This window comes from Diadema antillarum, unplaced genomic scaffold, assembly GCF_040938485.1.
Source record: "Diadema antillarum isolate AM-2024a unplaced genomic scaffold, OU_Dant_1.0 seq00001117_RagTag, whole genome shotgun sequence".
In the NCBI taxonomy this organism is placed as follows: Eukaryota; Metazoa; Echinodermata; class Echinoidea; order Diadematoida; family Diadematidae; genus Diadema; species Diadema antillarum.
Genome location: NW_027271931.1, coordinates 915,019 through 933,929, shown reverse-complemented (window position 1 = coordinate 933,929; position 18,911 = coordinate 915,019). Strand labels below are relative to the sequence as shown.

The window sequence follows — 18,911 nt, the reverse complement described above, 5'->3', positions numbered from 1 at the left end:
GAATTTCTGCTCAGTTGTAAAAGGTCTGCTCATTTTCTTCTTCACAAGAGAGTACTTGTTGTGACATTGACCATTTTCTTGTCATTCAGCAGGGGAGGTAAAGAGACAATCTGCTTGTATTTCCAATGTCAAAGGCTTGACAGAAGAATTTGGTTGTCTGGTTTTTTTTGCCTCACATCTTGAGGTGAAGGACATATAGTCTTTTACCCAAGGTGAAACAAATTCTGATAACTGCAGTGGATGTTGGTGTAATCAACGATGGAAAAAAAAAAGTATGCCTGGAGTTTGAAGCTATGACAATTGCATCTGAGTGCTTTGTTTCTTACCATGTAGAACAAAATGAAACCAATAAAATGTACTATCCCATTCATTCTAAATGTTCTTTCCCTTTCACAGGAGAACCTGAAGCTGGCAATGGAGGCAGAGAAGGAGGACATCATCCACCAGAGCAACCAGGAGAGGGAGGAGATGAACGTCAGCCACGTCCAGGAGAAGGAAGCCCTGACTGAAGAACTCCTGGGAATCCAGCGGGAGCGGGACGAGAGTCTCCTGCTGGCAGAGAACGACAAGCAACAGGTTCAGACTCTAGATTCTTTGCTTTATGACCATATCTCTTAGCCCAGAATGGTCAGTAACATGTAAATCTGACAAGCAATAGTTGAGATCTCTAAATCCTTTGCTTTTTTTACCCGATCTGTTTGCCCAGAATGGTCAGTAACTTTTGAAAGAAACGAGCAACAGTTGAGAACTCTAGATCCTTACATTTTGACCAAGTTAGTAAGCCCAAGACTTGTTGTTATCTCATAGAACTGATAACGACAGCTTTGTGGAATTGATGCCTATTTTCTTATCTTGAATTTGTTCTTCAGTGAAAAGTGGTTGTTAACTTGTAAGCAACATGCCTCTGACCATATGGCCTTGTTCTCATGATTTTGTATGTGTGAATGGATAGCTAGATAGAAGTGTATGTGAAAAGAGAAAATAAAGTGATTATTTGACTATCAGCGTGCCCACCTACACCTGAACGGAGCCATGATTCTGATTATCTCTGGTTGAATTCACTGTAGGCCCTGTCACTAGCCCAGACTGAGCGCAACCAGCTGGTGGAGAAGCTGAACTCCTCCCAGAGAGAACTGGCCAATGCCTCCATGGAGATGGATCGACTCAAGAGGGAGGCATTTACACGAGCCGAAACCGACAAGGTGGGCAGTCATTCAATGTTTTTGTTGCATGTTTCTGCCAAAAACAGGCAACAACATTTCAGGCAATGTACAGGAGTTATCAATGTCGAATAAGCAACATTTCCTAGCTGGTCATCATGAAGTACATGAGACTATTTATGTTTCAATGAGGACAGACGTACACTCAAATGCACATTACTCTGCTCTTATTACACAAGTTACACTTGACCTTTTGAACATGCATGTATATGTATGCACAATTGTATGTTCATGAAAAGTGAAGGCCAGTTCAAATCATTGCATTTCAGCATGATGAAGACAATCATCTGTACTGTATGTGAAAAGGATACAAAATTTTTGTTGAGATCAAGATTATTTTGAAAGAAAATCAAGAGAGGATGTGCTGCATTTTGGGTGTGTCATCTAGTGATAAAGGTGATTTACCATTGTGATTTTTGATCCTCTTCCCATGTCCACAGGAAGCTATTCGAGATGTCCAGGATGAGCTGAAGGAGCTGCGAGCGAGATTTGAGGAGGCCACGTAAGTTTGAAACACATTTATCATCTCTCCCCTGAAGCAGCAAGTCTTCTTTGTGCTCTTTGTGTAATAGTCCTCGGAAGTTGCATCATCGACCTGTTCCTGTCAATCGTTTGTTTGTTTGTTTTTTTGTCCTAGTGCTTGGAAAAACATATTCATGAATGTTGTTGGATTATCAATGTTCTGGCATCAAATTTTAAAATGATTAAATTCTACAATGCTTTGGTTGTTGTGTGTCAGATTTGGAAGATTATACTTGTCTCCATGACTTGTAACATTGTGTGCATGTTCCCAAAGGTGCATTGATGTCACACTGAAGAAAAGAGCATGTTTTAATAGGTCCCTCCATGTGCTTCCCTCCCCCGCCCATGAATAGGAACTCCCGGGAGCGCCAGGCCAAGGATCTGACCAATCAGATCAAGGATCTGCAGAAGGCCAAGGAGGCCCTACTGCGGGAGGTCAACGAACTCAAGACACAACTCAAGATGGCGGAGGAGAGCCGGGACGGTGTGCGCAGGGAGCTCATCGAGGCACACCGCAAGATACGGGAGGGTAAGTGGGAGGTCCTTCTACCAGTTGATGAGGGGTGCATGGGCACGGTTAAGGGGGAGGGGAATTCCCCTCTGCTTTATATAGGTGTGAAGTCCCAGGAATGGTATTGAAATTGATGTGGATGTAGATTTGGAATAAAGGGTAATCCTTGGAAAAATGTACCAGTTTGTAGAAAAATGGTGATGCTCTGAAAGTTGTCCATCATCTTCAAAGAAATGTGTCAGATATGTGAAGTGTATACCTTTCTTGGGAAGTCATCTCAAGTATCAAAAAATGACTCTTCTGCATTGCTGATGTTGTTATGTGATAAGGGTTTCCATTCATGAAATCAAGTTGGTTGGTATGTGAAGACGAGGTATAGATAGGAGGGTGCATAACCATCAAGTAATGATTGCGGCATTTTACACGAACATCAGTAATCTTTTTGCGCTGCAAGCTTTAATGAATTCCATTTACTTCATCCACCTTTTATATATTTGTATATTTATTTATTTATTTATTCATTAATTTATTCATTCATTTTTATCTCAGCCGATGAGGGCAGTGAGATTCAGCGCAAGGAGATCGCTGACCTCAAGCGGCAGATGAACGACGAGGTGCGGGAAAAGGATGCCATCAACCGGGCCAATGAGGAGCTGCGGCAGAAGATCAAGAAAGTGGAGACGGACCGCATACAGCTGAGCCGGGGAGTGGAAGATAAGAACCAGAAGATAGCAGGTAAGAGGTTTGAACAGTCAGTACTAACACAGACTACTATAAGTGGGACTACCTCTAAGTAAAACTCTGTAACTAGAATAAGTAAAAAAGTTTTGGTACACTGCAAATTATCAGGTTTTACATGTGTCATAACAGATTATGTGAATGGCAGTGGTAGTATGAATTACTAAAGTTTCCTTGCTTGTAGTTTGGAAAGAGCGGTGAGCTGCTGGTATGTGATTAGTCACCATAGCAACTGCAGTCAGTATAATTCACAATTGTGTTTACTTTTGTTTGGGAATGGATAATGGTCTCGGACCTGCGACAATATTTCCCCCTTTGACTGTCTGTACACACTGATACTTTTGTGTACAAACGTTTAAAGGAATCATGGCATTCAATTGGACACTTTTGTAAGTTGGTAATTTAACACTTTGTGGTCTTCTAGTTGATGATAATTGCCAAAAACAAACAAACAAACAAACAAACACAAACCATCACAAGAGAGTGTGACTTCTCAAGCAAACTGTCTTTTTAAAGCATCGCTTGAAAGAAGATTAAATCTCTCGGAAAAAAAGTACTCATTTTCCAAGGCTTTGATCAGGGTCCTTTATAGGAATTGCCCCTCTTAGTAATGGCTGGCAGTGCTCCTTGTGATCACTGATATTTTACGTAGTACGCCCTCTGTAGTTAACGAGTATGTAACCCCTTTGCCTCTATCACATCTAGTCCTGGAAGAAGGTAAGATTGCTCTGCAGAAGGAGTCAGGAGACCTGAGATCCAGTCTTAGGGAGGTGGAGAAATCTCGGCTGGAGGCTCGTAGGGAACTCCAGGAACTACGCAGACAGGTAAGGATCAAGTTTGCCCTCCTCACATCTTTTTTTTTTTCTTTGATAGTAAAGATTGTTACGTGATACACTTTCAGGAGCATGTAATGTCATGTAGCAAAACATTTTAATCAAAGTCAAGATGTAATGAACGTTATATATGCATTTTAGTAGTAGATGGCTTTGTGGTACACCTCATATCTTTCTTGGATAGGTGTGTGGCCTCCTAAAGGGCCTAGTACCCACTCTCAACGTTTCAATGAGCCATGTTCTTACCATTTTCAACATGCAAATACATGTATATATCTATATTTGATATATTATGTACAGTATGTGTAATGTGATCACAAATGATATTTACTGTGAAATATTGCGACCAAATAAGTATATACTGTTCATGCCTGTTGCCATACATCTGGTGCTTTAACGCTTTTCATGTGTACTTGACTGAGAGGGAGGGGTAGTAATGGTAGTACAATTATACTCTTTGTCAATTTGCCTGCTGTGATTTTATAGCAATCTGGTATATGGTGTAATCAATGCATCTTCAGATTTTTGACCCAGTAACTGAGCATAGAATGTGCAATTGCATACAACTAGGCTACACTAAGAAAGGTATCAAGCTATTATATGCATGTGTCCTCCCCAACCCCCCCCCCCCATGTCTTGAAATTAGGTCAAGACCTTGGACACAGATAAGGCCAAGCTCAGCAAGGACATCAACGACCTCCAGAACCGGGGTGCCAAGAACGACGAGAAGGATGAGGAGAATCGGAAGGAGATTTACGCCCTCAAGCAGAAGGTTTGTGGTCCTCTTATAGGGAAAGAGGAATGAGAGTGGTGGAAGGTTATTCAATGTAGTTTTTCATCTGCAGAGATGCCAACTCTTACTTCTTTTTTTGGGGGGCAGTGTTTTGTGCTATGTTTTTGTCTTTATTTTTTGTTTTGTCATAGATATCTGTCATGCATTCCCCCATATTTGCTCGTCCTTCCATGTCATTGATGTCTTTTGCAAAGATGGATATCATTCCAGTTAGAAGATGACAAAGTGCGATAAGTTATGCATTTTAAGAAGCAAATACAGATATTGCTCTGTGTCTATGTAGAAATTTATCATTAAGTGTACTAATGGGAACATTCTCATTCATTTTACAAAAACATTAGGGTCACTAATGTTTTGATTTTAAGGTAGAATGAAAAAAGCATTAAGAAGGAGGAGGATGTTAGCATTCCAACATAATCTATAGTACCGTGTACCATTGTCCTTTTCCCTCACAAGTGATAACACCATGGTACAAAGACGACTGAAGAAGTGATTTAAATGATGCAAGGATTAAGTGTGTGGATCCCCCATATAGACTCTGATAAGGATATTCAAGCTTTACCCGCCTGAATCTTCTCTCAGGTGATGGAGACGGAAGCCGAGAGGGAGTCTGCCCGCAAGGAGGTCCAGAACCTCCAGCGTCGCTATGGCGACCTGGAGGAGGAGCTCCGTCTGAAGGAGAAGGACTACAGCATGGCCGTGGACGAGGCGCGGGCCGCCGAGCGCCGCATCACGGAGCGGCTGCGGGGCAGCGAGATGAACCTGGACGGCACGCGGGGGGAGCTGAGCGACATCAAGCTCAAGCTGAGCGCGGCCGAGGGGCGGGTCAACGGACTGGAGGCCCAGCTGGCTCAGGTCGAAGGTGAGCCTTGTAGCACTGGTTTCCCTCTATTATCATCTTATTGCTTTGGCATTATTGGAATCTAATCAGTACTCAACTGTTGGAAATTAATCATTATGGCTATTGAAACAGTGACACATTGCTTTAGATAGTGATGGTGAAGTCTGTAATGTGATTGGTCAATCAACCAAACAATATATCTTACATTAAGTGAATGTGGCTATTGCCCCCTGTGTGTTTCATGTTTTACATTGTTGGTATCATTCAGCTGCATGCACTTTAACTGTTACAATTTACTACTAGCTTGCAGCAGTTAGTTTATCTGAAAGAAAAGCAAGAAAGCACAAGTGGTGGGTAAACCAAAGTTTTCTGAAATACGAATGAGCTTACACTAAAAGATAAGATTGTTGCCCCCTGCTTGTTCTTATGTAATACAGGAAATGTCTGTTCTGATGCTGTATTCCAAGAGGTCGAATGGAATATGGCGCCAGATGGTAGATATTTCTCATATTATGTGAACAAGCAGGGGGTAACTTATAGGAAATGTAGTGCCGTGGATAGATATGATGGGGAGGACAGTCATGACAGTCATGTGATAATGGGGTCAATTTTGCTATTGGAAACTAATTCCACTTTTGTCAAAGTTTTGGCAGTTTATGTTTGGGACAGGTGGGGGTCATGACCAGTACCAATACATTTTTCAATATGTCAGAAAAGCTGGAAAAATATACATACGTTTGTATACGTGCTTGGAATAATCTCAACCTTGATGTACTTTACACAGGTGCAAAGCAAGAAGTGGAGTTCAAGCTGGGCAGCCTGCACTCCACCCTGCGCCGGACACTGGGCATCGGGGCCGGTGGCATGGGCAGCTCCACCAGCCTGACCAGCGGCATGTCGCCAGGCACCAGGCAATCACTCAGGGACAGGAGCCCCAGCCCCGTCAGGGGTCGCCGGACAAGGTCACCGGTCAAAGGTCAGTCACAAAACACTCGAGTCATTGCCTGGATGCTCATGATATAACTGGAAGTAGCAAGACTTAGCGATGTAAAGCTAGTTATGTTGTAGTTTAGGACTATATGAAAGAAAGGTGAAGATATGATGAGGTCTTTATGAGACAATAAAGATGATAAACTTGTGGTTAAGTGGGGCCCATAAATTTCTGGTTCAGAAATAAAAGGATCTTACTTTTGAGCTCACTGTGAACTTCAGCATTTTTGCATTACACTGAAAGCCAAAAAGTGAGATTTTATATACATGTCAAGAAAACTTGTATTATAAATTCATGCTGTAGCTACTGGGATGAAATTAGTGACAAACTTTTTCTTAGTTTGTCAGATACATCTAATAATATGGTAGCCTAAGATTATTTTTAACAAAATATGTGCTGTCATGTATAATTGACCAAGATATCTGTCTGTGATGACATGTTTTGTGTAGTGTAAACCCTTCAACCTGATAGGGAGTAATCAAGAGTCAACCCGTGACATTTCCCATACCATTCAGGTTTTGACAACACATTTGCATCGACGGCCGAGGGTTTGGGCTCCACCATTCCCCGCATTGGGTCGCCCGAGTTCCAGGACCGCTCCGGCAGCCCCCTCCCCACCAGGAGTACCTCCCCGACACGATTGGAGCAGCTGGTGGCTGACATCGACCCCGAGACAGTCAGGATAGCCCTGAAGGACTTCTCGCAGCAGCTCAAGGACACAGAGAAGGAGCGGGTGAGTTAGATGGAGCTTATTGACATTCTTAAAGGGATGGTATAGTTTTTGGTTGAGATTGGGATTCAGGTTTAAATTTTTGCTAGATGATTTGAAACTACTTAAATGGAATATTAAAGAGCATACCATTCAAAGAGGAATACAAAGTTTATTTGATGAAATCCAGCTGTGAAACGACCCAGATATCCAAAAACAAAGTAAAGCTAATAAAGGGTGGGACCCACCTTTTATTAGGACCACTTTGTTTTGCTTTGTTTTTGGATATCTCAATCATTTTACAACCAATTTCCATCGAATGAACTTTGAATCCCTCCTTGAATTGTATGCTCTTCAATATTTCATTTATTATAGTTTCGAGTCATCTCGCACAAAGTTAAAACCTGAATCCCCATATCAACCAAAACTATACCATCCCTTTGACAAGTCTGAAACACACTATACAGAAAACAGCTATCATTATCATTGTTGTTCTTGTTCTTATTTGTGGCAAAAGTACACAGACCCCTTTTAGATTTTCAGAGTTGATTTTTGAGAGGTTGAGTGACATTATGTTAGCAGTTTTAAAACCTCCTGCTAAGTTTTAGTGGCCTGATGTTGATGGCTGAACTACCGGCATCATGGTGGTCTGGTAACAAGATGTTTGCATCCATGGTAAAACCTCTGTACCGAGATATTACCTGGTGCTTATTGCAGTATTTTGTACTGTTTGTTTTTGAAAAAGGAAAAAAAAAAGGCAGGTTTCATGGAAAATACTGTTAATTCAATATCTTGCAAAATTACACATGTCTATCAGAGAAAAGGGTAAAAGTGCTGTTTTTCCACCAAAAAATAAACTTTTTTAGCCCTCAGAATACTGCAGTGCTGTTTACAAGGTAGGCATCCTTGCTGGTAAGAGATTTCATGGCACAAAGGTGATCCTTAATTTTTATGCCTCCGCCACGAAGTGGTGCCGGAGGCATTATGTTTTCGGGTTGTCCGTCCGTCCGTCCGTACGTCCGTACATACGTCCGCTTTCGTTTACGCGATAACTTGAGTAATATTGACTGGAATTTTACCAAACTTGGTCAAAGTATAAAGTATGATGGGGCAATTATTTGATTAGATTTTGGGTGAAATCGGCCAAAGGTCAAAGGTCAAGGTCAAGGTCAAATCATGAAATTGTATCCGTTTACGCGATAACTCAAGACCGGATCAAGCAAATTTCACCAAACTTTGTCGGAGGATGATGTGTGATGGGGCAATTACTTGATTAGTTTTTGAGTGAAATCGGACAGAGGTCAAAGGTCAAATATCAAGGTCAAATCATAAAATTTATCTGTTTATGTGATAACTCAAAACTGGACAAAGCATCTTTCACCAAACTTGGTCCAAGGATGATGTATGATGGGACAATTAGTTGAGTAAATTTTAGTGACATTGGCAAGAGGTCAAAGGTCAAAAGGTCAAGGTCAAATGCTAAAAATGTTGCTATTTCCCCCATATCTATGCAATGCCCAAAGGTATTTTCTTGAAACTTAGTGTAGACATGTACTACTGCGTTAAGATTCTCCAGAGAGAGTTTCATGTCATAAGGTCAAAGGTCAAAAGGTCAGAGGTTAGGTGAAAATGTTGCAATATCACTTTTCTCGCAAATGGTTCAATGTATCTTCATGGAACTTGGTACATATGCATGTACTGACTGGCAGGGATTATCTAGGGAATTTAGGGTCATGGGTCAATAGTGAGGGGTCAAAGGTCAAGGTCAAATCCTCAAAATTTTGCTATTTCCCTCATATACTAGTATGCTTGCATTATTAGTTTAAAAACTTAACATATACATACATTACCTAATGGAGATTCTCCGGGAAATTTCCAGCCAGAAGGTCAAAGGTCAAAGGTTAAGGGTCAAAGGCCAGGTTTCAATGCCCCCCCCCCCCCAAAAAAAAAAAAAAAAAAAAAAATCTATTTTGTACTGTAACTACACTCTTTCTTCATACCTTGGAAATTACTCAATGCATTAAACTTATAAAAGGGTCCGTCAGAAGTCAAGTAAAAATTCTCAATTCCCTAAATACGTGTACCTGCACTCAAAGACAATTATAGCAAACCCAGTTCAAGGAAAGTGAACATATTCAAGGTATTTCTGACAAACCTGTCATTTCAGTATTTTGCCAGTTATGTGAAACTGTCATCACACATTGTGAAGACATTGTACTATACACCTATTGGGAGAATCATGCATTATGGCGGAGGCATCAGTCGCCATAGCGACATTTCTAGTTCTTAATCTATTCTATACAAACGTATAATTGTAAGTGCCATAGATTTTACCCTCTCCCTTTTCCCTGACTGAAACCAATCTGTCCGAATGAAAACTCCTAAATTGAAAAAAAAAAGAGAAGAAACAAAAGACAAACAAAGTTGGTTGCTAAGGGCTCCGCCCACCTATGTCATGATTTTCTGCATCCAGGACGACGCCTTTGGGCGGATCCGCCTCCTGACCCAAGAGCTGGCAGAGAACGAGGAGGCCAGACACCGGGTGGAGGTGAGGCTAGAGAAGCTCCAGAAGACACTGGGTGAGGCGGAGGAGGGCAAGCGAGGGGCCGACGGACGGCTCAGCAGTGCGCAGACTGCCCTCATGCTGCAGGAGGAGACCATCCGGCGCAACGAACGGGATCGCAAGGGCATGCAGGTAGCCATCGCAAATTCAACAAATGGGGGCGGAGTGGGGGAGTGTCTTATTGATGTGGATTGAAACAGCAAATATTCTTTTGAGATGTGCATGGTTGCAGCACTCTTTGTGTATTCGATATGTTTTGGCCATGTATTATTTTGAGAAACTGTGACTAGTGTCATATTTAGCATCATTTGCATGGAAAGTAGTGGTGTTGATGGTTTGAGATGTTCATTTCGTGAAGTTATGTGGACATATTAATTGTTCACAAATCAGTTATGTGTAGGTGGAATGAGATGAAGTTTCGGGATACTATATGTACTAGTTTACTGTAAACACAGAATTTTTTGCGTACATTAATTTTCGCGTAATTTTGTGCTACTTCTAGCTAGCACGAATTCTAAAACCCGCGAAAATATCTTCACAATTTTCTCTGCATATTGAGATGGGTTGACAACTGTGCTTTGCAAATTCAACGACTGGCGAATATGATTTTTAGCCGCTCAGCGCAAAATATTAATCACACGAAAATATCGACATTTACAGTGCCTCGTTCACATCCCATCAATTTTCAGGAAAAGATCCATACCCTGGAACGCTCCCTCCAGTCCGCCGAATCCGAGAAGCGGAACCTCAACGACCGCATCAACAAGATGCGCCAGACCGAGCAGAAGGCCGAGGTGGAGAAGCGCAGCCTGCGCGAGGCTCTGGAATCGTCAGAGAACAGGGGCACACAGCTGGAGCTGAAACGACGGGCACTAGAGGGCGACCTTCAACGCTCTCATCTCTCCATGACAGACAAGGAGACAGAAAGTCAGGTACGTGCTAGACAGGAAATGTTATATCAGCATGAAATATTTGTTGCTGAGGCTTTTGCTGAAATTATGGGTTTTGAAATAATTTCTTGTATGCACCTTGATATCCTGTTCTGTTGTTAATATGTTGAGATTGTGGAATTAAATCAGTTTTAGTATCTCTCATCAAATTTTTGTGCAGAAATGGCTGCCCAAAATCAGACCTCCCAACCATTCTGAATTTGGAGGAAAGAATCTGAATTTTAACCATTCCCAGCTCTTGTTTCAGTAGAATTTTCCTATTTTTGTTGATAATTTTACTACATACTCCTAAGAGAACTGCTCTTTCTATCCTACTTTTGAGCCAAACCATTCATATTTTTCAGTCAGAAAGGTTGAGAGGTTTGCAGAATGTTTCTGTAAGAGAAAGATAAACATATTGGTGAAGACACGGTTTTGTGGTGCAGGTCAATCAAAGTCACCAAAGTTGTGTGTGCTTCTCTCTCCATATCAATCAGTCAAGTCAGGTAAAACTCCGGAGATCTGTGATTAAGTTCTTTCCAGCAGTCTTTGTCTTTCATTATCTCATCGATGTCTTGCGTCTTTTCTCTCTCCATAATTATATTCATCTCTCTTTTCCTTTTTGTGCAAAGGTGCTGCAAGACCGGATTGAGTCCCTGATGAGACAGATCCAGGACCTGGAGAGCAGGAACACCTCCCTACAACTGACCATTGACCGACTCTCCAGCTCTCTGGCCAGGTCAGAGGAGGGGGAGAACACTCTCAAGGACAAGGTAAGACCAGTGGTCCCTGATGGTTATCTTTGGCTACTTGTGATCTAGGGACACGAGAAGTCATTATTCCAGGAAATTCAGTGCAAAAACAGCACATAGATTTGTTGTGTTAAAAGGAGAAATGCATGTATGGGAGTGATTATTCGTATCAGAAGATTCACAAAAATGGAAGGAATGATATTGACTTGATCCGTGGCTCGTTATACATGGCATCTGGTGTAATGCATTTTAACTGATGCATCAGTATTAACAGGTCATAAAATTAAATGCTTCTGTCCAGTGAATGTTAGATGGTATGTAATGAGCCACAGCCACTAATAGTCCCACAGATTAACACAAAGTATGTGAAATGTTTCAATGCACAGAATGGGCATTACTGTCCCCTTTGCCAATCATTAATTTCAAGACAAATAATTGCTTTTCTCTATTCCCCCCCCCCTTTCATTCTACTCGCCCCTACCCCTTCCTCCCTCCATCTCTCTCACCCTTCACGTGCCCCTCCCCCGCCCTCTTTCTGCCCCCAGCTCCAGTCCCTGTCCCTGTCCCTCAATGACAGCACCATGGAAGCCACCCAGAGGCAAGAGGAGATGCACCAGCTACAGCAGACGCTGGCCAGCAGTGAGAAGGACCGCAGGGTGCTGCAGGAGAGACTGGACGCAGCCAGGTGGGTCAGGGGTTCAAGACGGGGGCCAACATGTTTTCTTCTTCTTCTTGAAAACGCATCCATTGTCAAATTTGTCACCAAGCCTAGCGCATTATCACAACAATGACAATTTGCACACTTGATACAAAGACCACAAAACCCCCTATTTAAAAAAAGAAAAAAAAAAAAACGTTTGAAACTGGAAATACTCTAAGTAAATACATTGGTGAATACACTTTCAAGGTTATTTATAGTAGATCCAGGGGTCAACAGGAATCAAATGGGAGGGGGGGGGGAATGGGGGTGGAACTTTTAACATTTAATGGTGTGTGTGGTTTTTTTTAACTGCATAGTTAAATTCTCTAAATACAGTGAACTTGGCAGGTATTTTTTACCAGTGTGATGGAATATGCAAATGGATACCATGCCCCCAGCTTTCAAAGCTGCCCCCCCCCCCTCAAGTTTCCAGTGTTCTCAGGTAGTAGTCTGCGAGAATGCATGGAAGGGGAACTTCCACTTCTGAGTTATGAGCGCAAAACCCCTGGGTCTCTTGTTTCTGTTTTAGCCTCTCAGTTCCTCTTGAGGTCATCTCTTTATTTTTCCTCACCTATGTCTTCCCCCCACCCCCCCCCCCAGCTTCTCTGATCTTTTCTTGTCTCTTTCTTTTCTCTTTTGTGTAATGAATGCCTGTTTCTTAAATGATATCAGATAGATCTCCGTCTTCATTCCATCATTTTAAAAAAAAATCTTTTTGCTTCTCCTCCAGACATGGATCGAGCGATGCCAAGAAGCAGAACCACCAGCTGATGGAGAGACTCCAGCAGACCCAGAACGACCTGGCAGAGTGTGAGCTCAGACGATCAGAGCTGGAGCAACAGATCAGGTCATCTCAGCAGGTGGGCATTGCTGACCAGAACCCCTGTGTTTGGAAGAGAGAGAGAGAGGGAGATGGAAAGATGGATAGAAGGATAGAGAGATGGAAAGATAGACGAATCATTAAATTGATAGATAGATAGATAGATAGAGAGATAAATCAGTAAATTGATAGATGGATAGTTAGGTAGATGAATTATCAAGATATCGTAAAACGAGGAATGTTCGCGTGCATTATAATTTTGCAAATTTCGCGAGTGCCAGGATTCGCGAAATTAAGATGCAGGCGAAAATTCTTGTCTACACTATATGCATTGAATGCCAGTGGAAGTTTTCGAAAATCTCATGCCGCAAAAAAGGCCGTCTGCTTCAATTCGCGAAATATTCATGCCAAGAATACATTGTGTTTTACAGTAGATACAGAAGATGAGAGAGAGAGAGACTTATAACTCTGTCCTTCTGAGTTCTATGGATTTTATAACCCTCATATATAATTTTGTTGTATTGTATCTAGTGCAACAGAGGACACTGGGGATTAAAATGTCTCTTTTTAACCAAACTCTCTGCAGGTGTTGAAGCAGCACCAGGATTCAGAGGAGATGACGATGACACAGATCCAGCGGCTGCAGGCAGAGAAGCGCTCCCTCAAGGAGCATGTCACCACCCTCCAGAAGGCCTACTCCAATCTGGAGCAGGAGAAGAGGGAGGTCCAGCGCAGCGCCGGCCGTCTCGAGAAGGACAAGACCGCCCTCAAGAAGACTCTGGATAAGGTATCGTGAGAGCTTTGCTTTTTCCTGCCTTCACGTCACGTCCAACTTTTTAGAAATGTGGTGTAGTGGTTTAATCTGTGGACTCTTGATCAAAAGATCCTCAGTTCAAATCCCTTTCTCCCTTCCTGAGATGCTTTACCATCTATGTTGATCTTTACCCACATGAATAATAATTGATATCTGCCAGTGCTTGAGAAGTAATTGGGGCCAGGTCCTCCAGGAGAATTAAAGAGGCAACCATTTTTAGATATGGTCGTATCAAACCAGCTTTAGATATAACCTTTCTGTCATATATTCAAAGTGTGATGAGATATGTCTTTGGCAGCAACAGAACCATTGTCTCACTGCACTCAAACTTGCAGCTGCTTTGAAACTGCCTATTCACATTACACCCTTGTTTTACTAGTCATAGAGTGCTCTCATCCAGAGGATATGATAGTTCATCCATTTAGAGCCAAAAGGGTGCTAGTACTGTAGGTCTGTGGAGTAATTTCCCTGTAATTCTCAGCTAGCCATTGATCCAGTCATGTATCCAAAGGATACCAGCAAAAGGGTACAATTCAGCCATTTAGTCTATTTAATCTGGTGCATTGGAGGTGTTTTACACAAAGGGCTTAATCAGAAAGTAAAAATAAAACAACACAAAGCAAAAGAAGAGGAAAACTTTCAGCATATATGTACTATATCCCCCCTTCGCATTTCAAATTTACAATGATTTCTTACATTTTTATTCATACTATTTCACAGGTTGAGCGTGAGAAGATGCGGCACGAGGAGGCGGTGATGAGGGCAACGTCTGAGAAAGGAGCCTTGGACCAGTCCCTCAGCTCTTTGGACCACGAGAATGCCGAGATGCAGCGCCAGATCCAAGCTCTGCAGGCTACCCTGGCTGAAACAGAGCAGCAGCATGCGCAGAGGTACATACACTGTATACAGTGCCCTTGTTTGACCTTTTGAAGAGATGGTATCGTAGTGATCTTGTATGCAGACTTTTCCCATACTACCTTCAAGAGGTCCTCTCTCTGCTTGAATTTTTAGCTATTTTTGTGGTGTCAATTATCCCCATTGGCTCTACTTCCCCTCTTGCCTCCCTTAGCAATGGCCCATTTCTTTAATTTCTGTTTTGATGGAAGAAATTAGATGACACCTTGAATAATGCATATCAGCATGTCTTCACATGGATTTTAAAGGAATAGAAAAGATGTGTGTATTGATGATTGCAACTTTCTTTTCTGTCACACTTACTTTGACTGTGACTTTCCATTTAGAAACAGTTCATTCAAAATTAAAAGTAATATAAGCCAGTTCAAATCAGTGAGAAGTAGATGTACAACCTGTAAGCAATTTCTAGTGAAGTAGAAAACTGTCCTTTTGGAGAGAAGTTATTTACCAGTGAAGTTTCCATCATAAATATAAGTGCATGCATTTATTAATTCATCCATCCATTTATCCACCAACCCATCCATTTATTTATCTACCCATTTATCCATCCATTCGTTCATTAATTTATTCGTACATTCATCCATCTGTCCATCCCTTTATCCATCCCTTCATCTGTCCATTCATCAATCAGTCCATCCTTCCATTCAACCATCCATCCACCTATCCATCCCTCCATACATCCCTTTATCCATTCATCCATCCATCTATCCATCCTTTTGATAATCTTACAGTTGTAATATCTTTTCATAGTAGATAACAGTGGTAAGTTGTAATGGTGCTCCCTCATGACAATGATACCACCCTCACATGACTGGCATGTCAGTCACATTAACTCTCCTGGAGCCCAGACACTAATCACCCTCCTACCTCTCTCTCTGATCCGTAGGTTGATAGAGCTGACGACGAGACACCGGCAGGAGACCGAGATCGAGACAGAACGGCTGCGGACGGCCCAGCTCCAGGCAGAGCGCACCCTGGAGGCCAGGGAGAGGGCTCACCGTCAGCGGGTCAAGGGGCTCGAGGAACAGGTGAGTTGGTGAAAGGGAATTCCCCTCCCCTTACCCTATTCCACAAAGTTGTTAACCCGTTGAGGACGGTTTGATTTTGCTACGACATGCATTTCCTGCAGACACCTGCCCGAGTATACTCGGGACTCGTCCTCAACAGGTTAATGAAAGGACACTAAATCATAGATGATGATATGAACACTTTTAATGGGCCATTATCTCTCATAAATAGATACTGGCGGTAGAGTGAAGATTAAAGAGAAGAGAAGATTAAAGGTTTTGATGCATCACTTTTTTATTGAACATCTCCATGTAAAGATTTTCTTTTCTCTACAGTATGATGCTGAATTAAATCACTTTGAAATTGTCAGTTCAATCTTCTAACCTAGGAAACTAAGTGCAAAAAAAGAAGAAGAGAAATTTGAAGTTGTTATCTTGTGATACAGCCTTGATATTCTCACACGTTGTATGCCACAAAAACATCCACAGGCAAAATGATGCCATGAAGCAGGTGCATGTGCAAGTTGAACTGAAATTCAGAAATAATGAATCAGTCAAAACTGTGTGAACACAGTCCTTTTTTTTTAATGGGAGGATGCCAGCTCATGTGTTTTATATCTTGAATATATTTTTATCCTTTCCCCGTGATTGCGCCAATTTCAGAACTCCACCTTGAAAGACCAACTCCAGCGGGAGATCAAGAAGCGTCAGCAGTACATCTCCATGAGTTCCAAGACCAACGATGAGATCCAGGACCTACGCAACATGCTCAGTAAGTTTCTCAGCCAAGGCCTGTTCTTAGTTTTGTTTTAATCTGTTTTTTTCTTTTAGCTCAATATGAAAGATGTACTAAAAAAATCGTGTAAATTGTGACAGTGTTGTAGCAGGTAAATATCAATATATTCATTTCATCCTATGGTTCTCGAGACTTATTTAAATTAATTGCCAATTTCTTTTGCCATTCTACTTCATGAGCAAATTTCTGTTGATGAAGCTAATCATAATTGGTATCATGTGAAATACAAAAGGGTCTTTGTCAGTGTCTAGTGTCAGTGATAAAATCAGGAGGGAATTTCATGAAGCATTTTGTCAGATATTTTTTTCTGTCAATCTGTTATAAGCTACTAAAATCCTTGCATATGACTGGCTGAGAGCAAATTTGTCCGACAAGTTTGTCAGACAAAACGCTCCATGAAATGCCCCCCAGAATCCCAGGTACAAGACTGCTTGTTTTAAACTCCCAAACTTAACCTCTGACCCCTGTTCCATACGTGAATGTTTCTTTCCCCACACTAGGTGAGTCCCTCCACTCCGTCTCGCGCGACCCGACCCTCGATCCCATCCTGCTGGAACACGAGACACGAAAGCTGGACGAATCCATGGGCTACGGCTCTGCGTCGCGGCTGTCGGCCCGGGGCCCCTCCCCACCCACGAATCTCTCCCCGCGGCTGGCCAAGGACCGCACCCGGAGTATATCCCCGGTCAGGCTGGGCCAGCCCTCCAACACCTCAACTCCTGCCTTAGGTTGGTGATCATAACATAGTTCTCTATGTACTGCAAAAGTGGATATTTTCATGCGAGTAATTTTTTGCACTCAGCCGGGAAAGATGAAGTTTGCCTGCTTTCAATTCTCCACAATCAAGACATTAATTAGTGGAACATATAACAAGCAAAAATATTCATGTGCTTTAATTCTTGCACTAGATTTTGTAAGAGAATTTCCACTTTTACAGTATGCCCTTTAGAGAGGCTTGGTATTTGTTATAGTGTCGTTGAGATGGAGTGTGTGCAACAAGTACTGACATGTCATAAATCTAAATATACGGTTGATTTCTTAAATTCTGTTGTATTCAAAATCAAAATCTGCTCATACTTTTAAATACCCATTAGTAACTGAACTGCCAGAAACTGCAAGTCTTATTACTCCCTAAAATCCCTGAAACCGCCTGTCCGCTTTTGTATAGTTGTATGCTTTACCATTTTTATTGATTTTATATATAATATATAATTATGTAATTTGAAAGAGGTCAAAGGTCACCAAAGTATGTAAGAAATACTTCTGTGACACATCATTTTCTTGGTAAAGTCTAAATAGGCATGCAGATAAACATAACTTGCAAATTTCACAAATGACTACAATGCAGAATATATACGGTATAACACCATCTCATAATGGGCATTATGTAGTGAGGAATGAATGCAAACCTGTAGATACAGAGAGTACTTTTGAAATATGATGCGAACACTTTCTTATTATCAACCAATGATTGAAAGTTGTGTTGCTTTTGTATTTAACCTTCTGATGATTAAATACGGTGATGTTTGTCTCCCTCTTTCTCTCCAGACACCAAGCTTCGAAGCAGCAGCGCAAGAACCCGCTCAGCTCGCGGCCTTAGCCCGACCTCGCTGCGCGGCTCGCTACGCAAGTGAGCACGCCCTCGTCTGCTCAAAATCCAGCTGCCATTCTTTTTTCTTTTTTTTAGGCCCTCAGCAATATGTCAAGACATTCTATGAAGCATTCCAAGAAGAACAGAATGAAGTTAGACAGAGAGAGAAACGAAGAGGAAAGTGAAAAAAGAGCGAAGTGATATTTACTTCTTACATCTTGTTCTTTAGAGGTATAATCATGAAAAGGTACATTCCTGTAATATATGGTTTTGCCAATTTTCATTGCATGTTGTACAGTGGTGGGAATACACTCACAAGAAAAGACCAAGCCTTGGCCAAGATGAATGTTTAATCACTATCAGTGTTCAGCTGTTTTCATAAGACCTTGCAAGTTTTTTACATTATCGTCAGTGTGAGCCGGATCTAAGATTGTTCCTAGTCTTGTTTTCAGGTGTTTGTAGATATTTCCATGTGCCCATGGTGTACAAAATGTCGATGCTTTCCTTGCTTTGGCCTGCAAAAGAGAGAGAACAGAAAATGTGATGAGGATGAACTTGAGGCCATTTTCTTAAGTGCCATCGAAAAATCAGCGGTCTGTATAAGTAGCAAGCGAGAGAGGGTTGGATATGTCGGGGGGGGGGGGGGGGAGGGATGACAAAGTGTGGACTGGAGTTGTGTAAAGTGGCAGGACCTGTTCACACACAGTGGAGTCTGTTATCAATGGAGAGCTGTGGCTCACCTTTGGAGCACGATGAGATCTACAAGCTGTTTAACTGTTCAGCTCGCTATCATGCAGCTCGATGGCGTCAAAAACTGCTACTTACTCAAGACTCGAGCCAGTGTTCTCTCCCATCGCACACACACC

The 18,911-nt window shown here is 41.9% G+C and overlaps 1 protein-coding gene across 1 annotated transcript in view; it reads left to right on the top strand.

Annotated features, from left to right (window-relative positions):
• The window catches only part of LOC139743877 (uncharacterized), a 61,722-nt gene extending 43,068 nt beyond the window's left edge, over nt 1-18,654 (top strand). Inside the window, exons 20-40 of the mRNA XM_071654340.1 lie at nt 397-576; nt 1,068-1,202; nt 1,661-1,722; nt 2,096-2,271; nt 2,803-2,988; nt 3,697-3,815; nt 4,471-4,596; nt 5,200-5,479; nt 6,243-6,434; nt 6,965-7,182; nt 9,632-9,853; nt 10,411-10,653; nt 11,283-11,423; nt 11,948-12,087; nt 12,833-12,962; nt 13,509-13,709; nt 14,457-14,626; nt 15,538-15,679; nt 16,322-16,430; nt 16,955-17,182; nt 18,003-18,654. Of these exons, the coding sequence (XP_071510441.1) occupies nt 397-576; nt 1,068-1,202; nt 1,661-1,722; nt 2,096-2,271; nt 2,803-2,988; nt 3,697-3,815; nt 4,471-4,596; nt 5,200-5,479; nt 6,243-6,434; nt 6,965-7,182; nt 9,632-9,853; nt 10,411-10,653; nt 11,283-11,423; nt 11,948-12,087; nt 12,833-12,962; nt 13,509-13,709; nt 14,457-14,626; nt 15,538-15,679; nt 16,322-16,430; nt 16,955-17,182; nt 18,003-18,088 (3,486 nt within the window). The 3' untranslated portion in view covers nt 18,089-18,654. The remainder of the gene's footprint in view (nt 1-396; nt 577-1,067; nt 1,203-1,660; nt 1,723-2,095; nt 2,272-2,802; nt 2,989-3,696; nt 3,816-4,470; nt 4,597-5,199; nt 5,480-6,242; nt 6,435-6,964; nt 7,183-9,631; nt 9,854-10,410; nt 10,654-11,282; nt 11,424-11,947; nt 12,088-12,832; nt 12,963-13,508; nt 13,710-14,456; nt 14,627-15,537; nt 15,680-16,321; nt 16,431-16,954; nt 17,183-18,002) is intronic.
• Nucleotides 18,655-18,911: the final 257 nt, after the last annotated feature.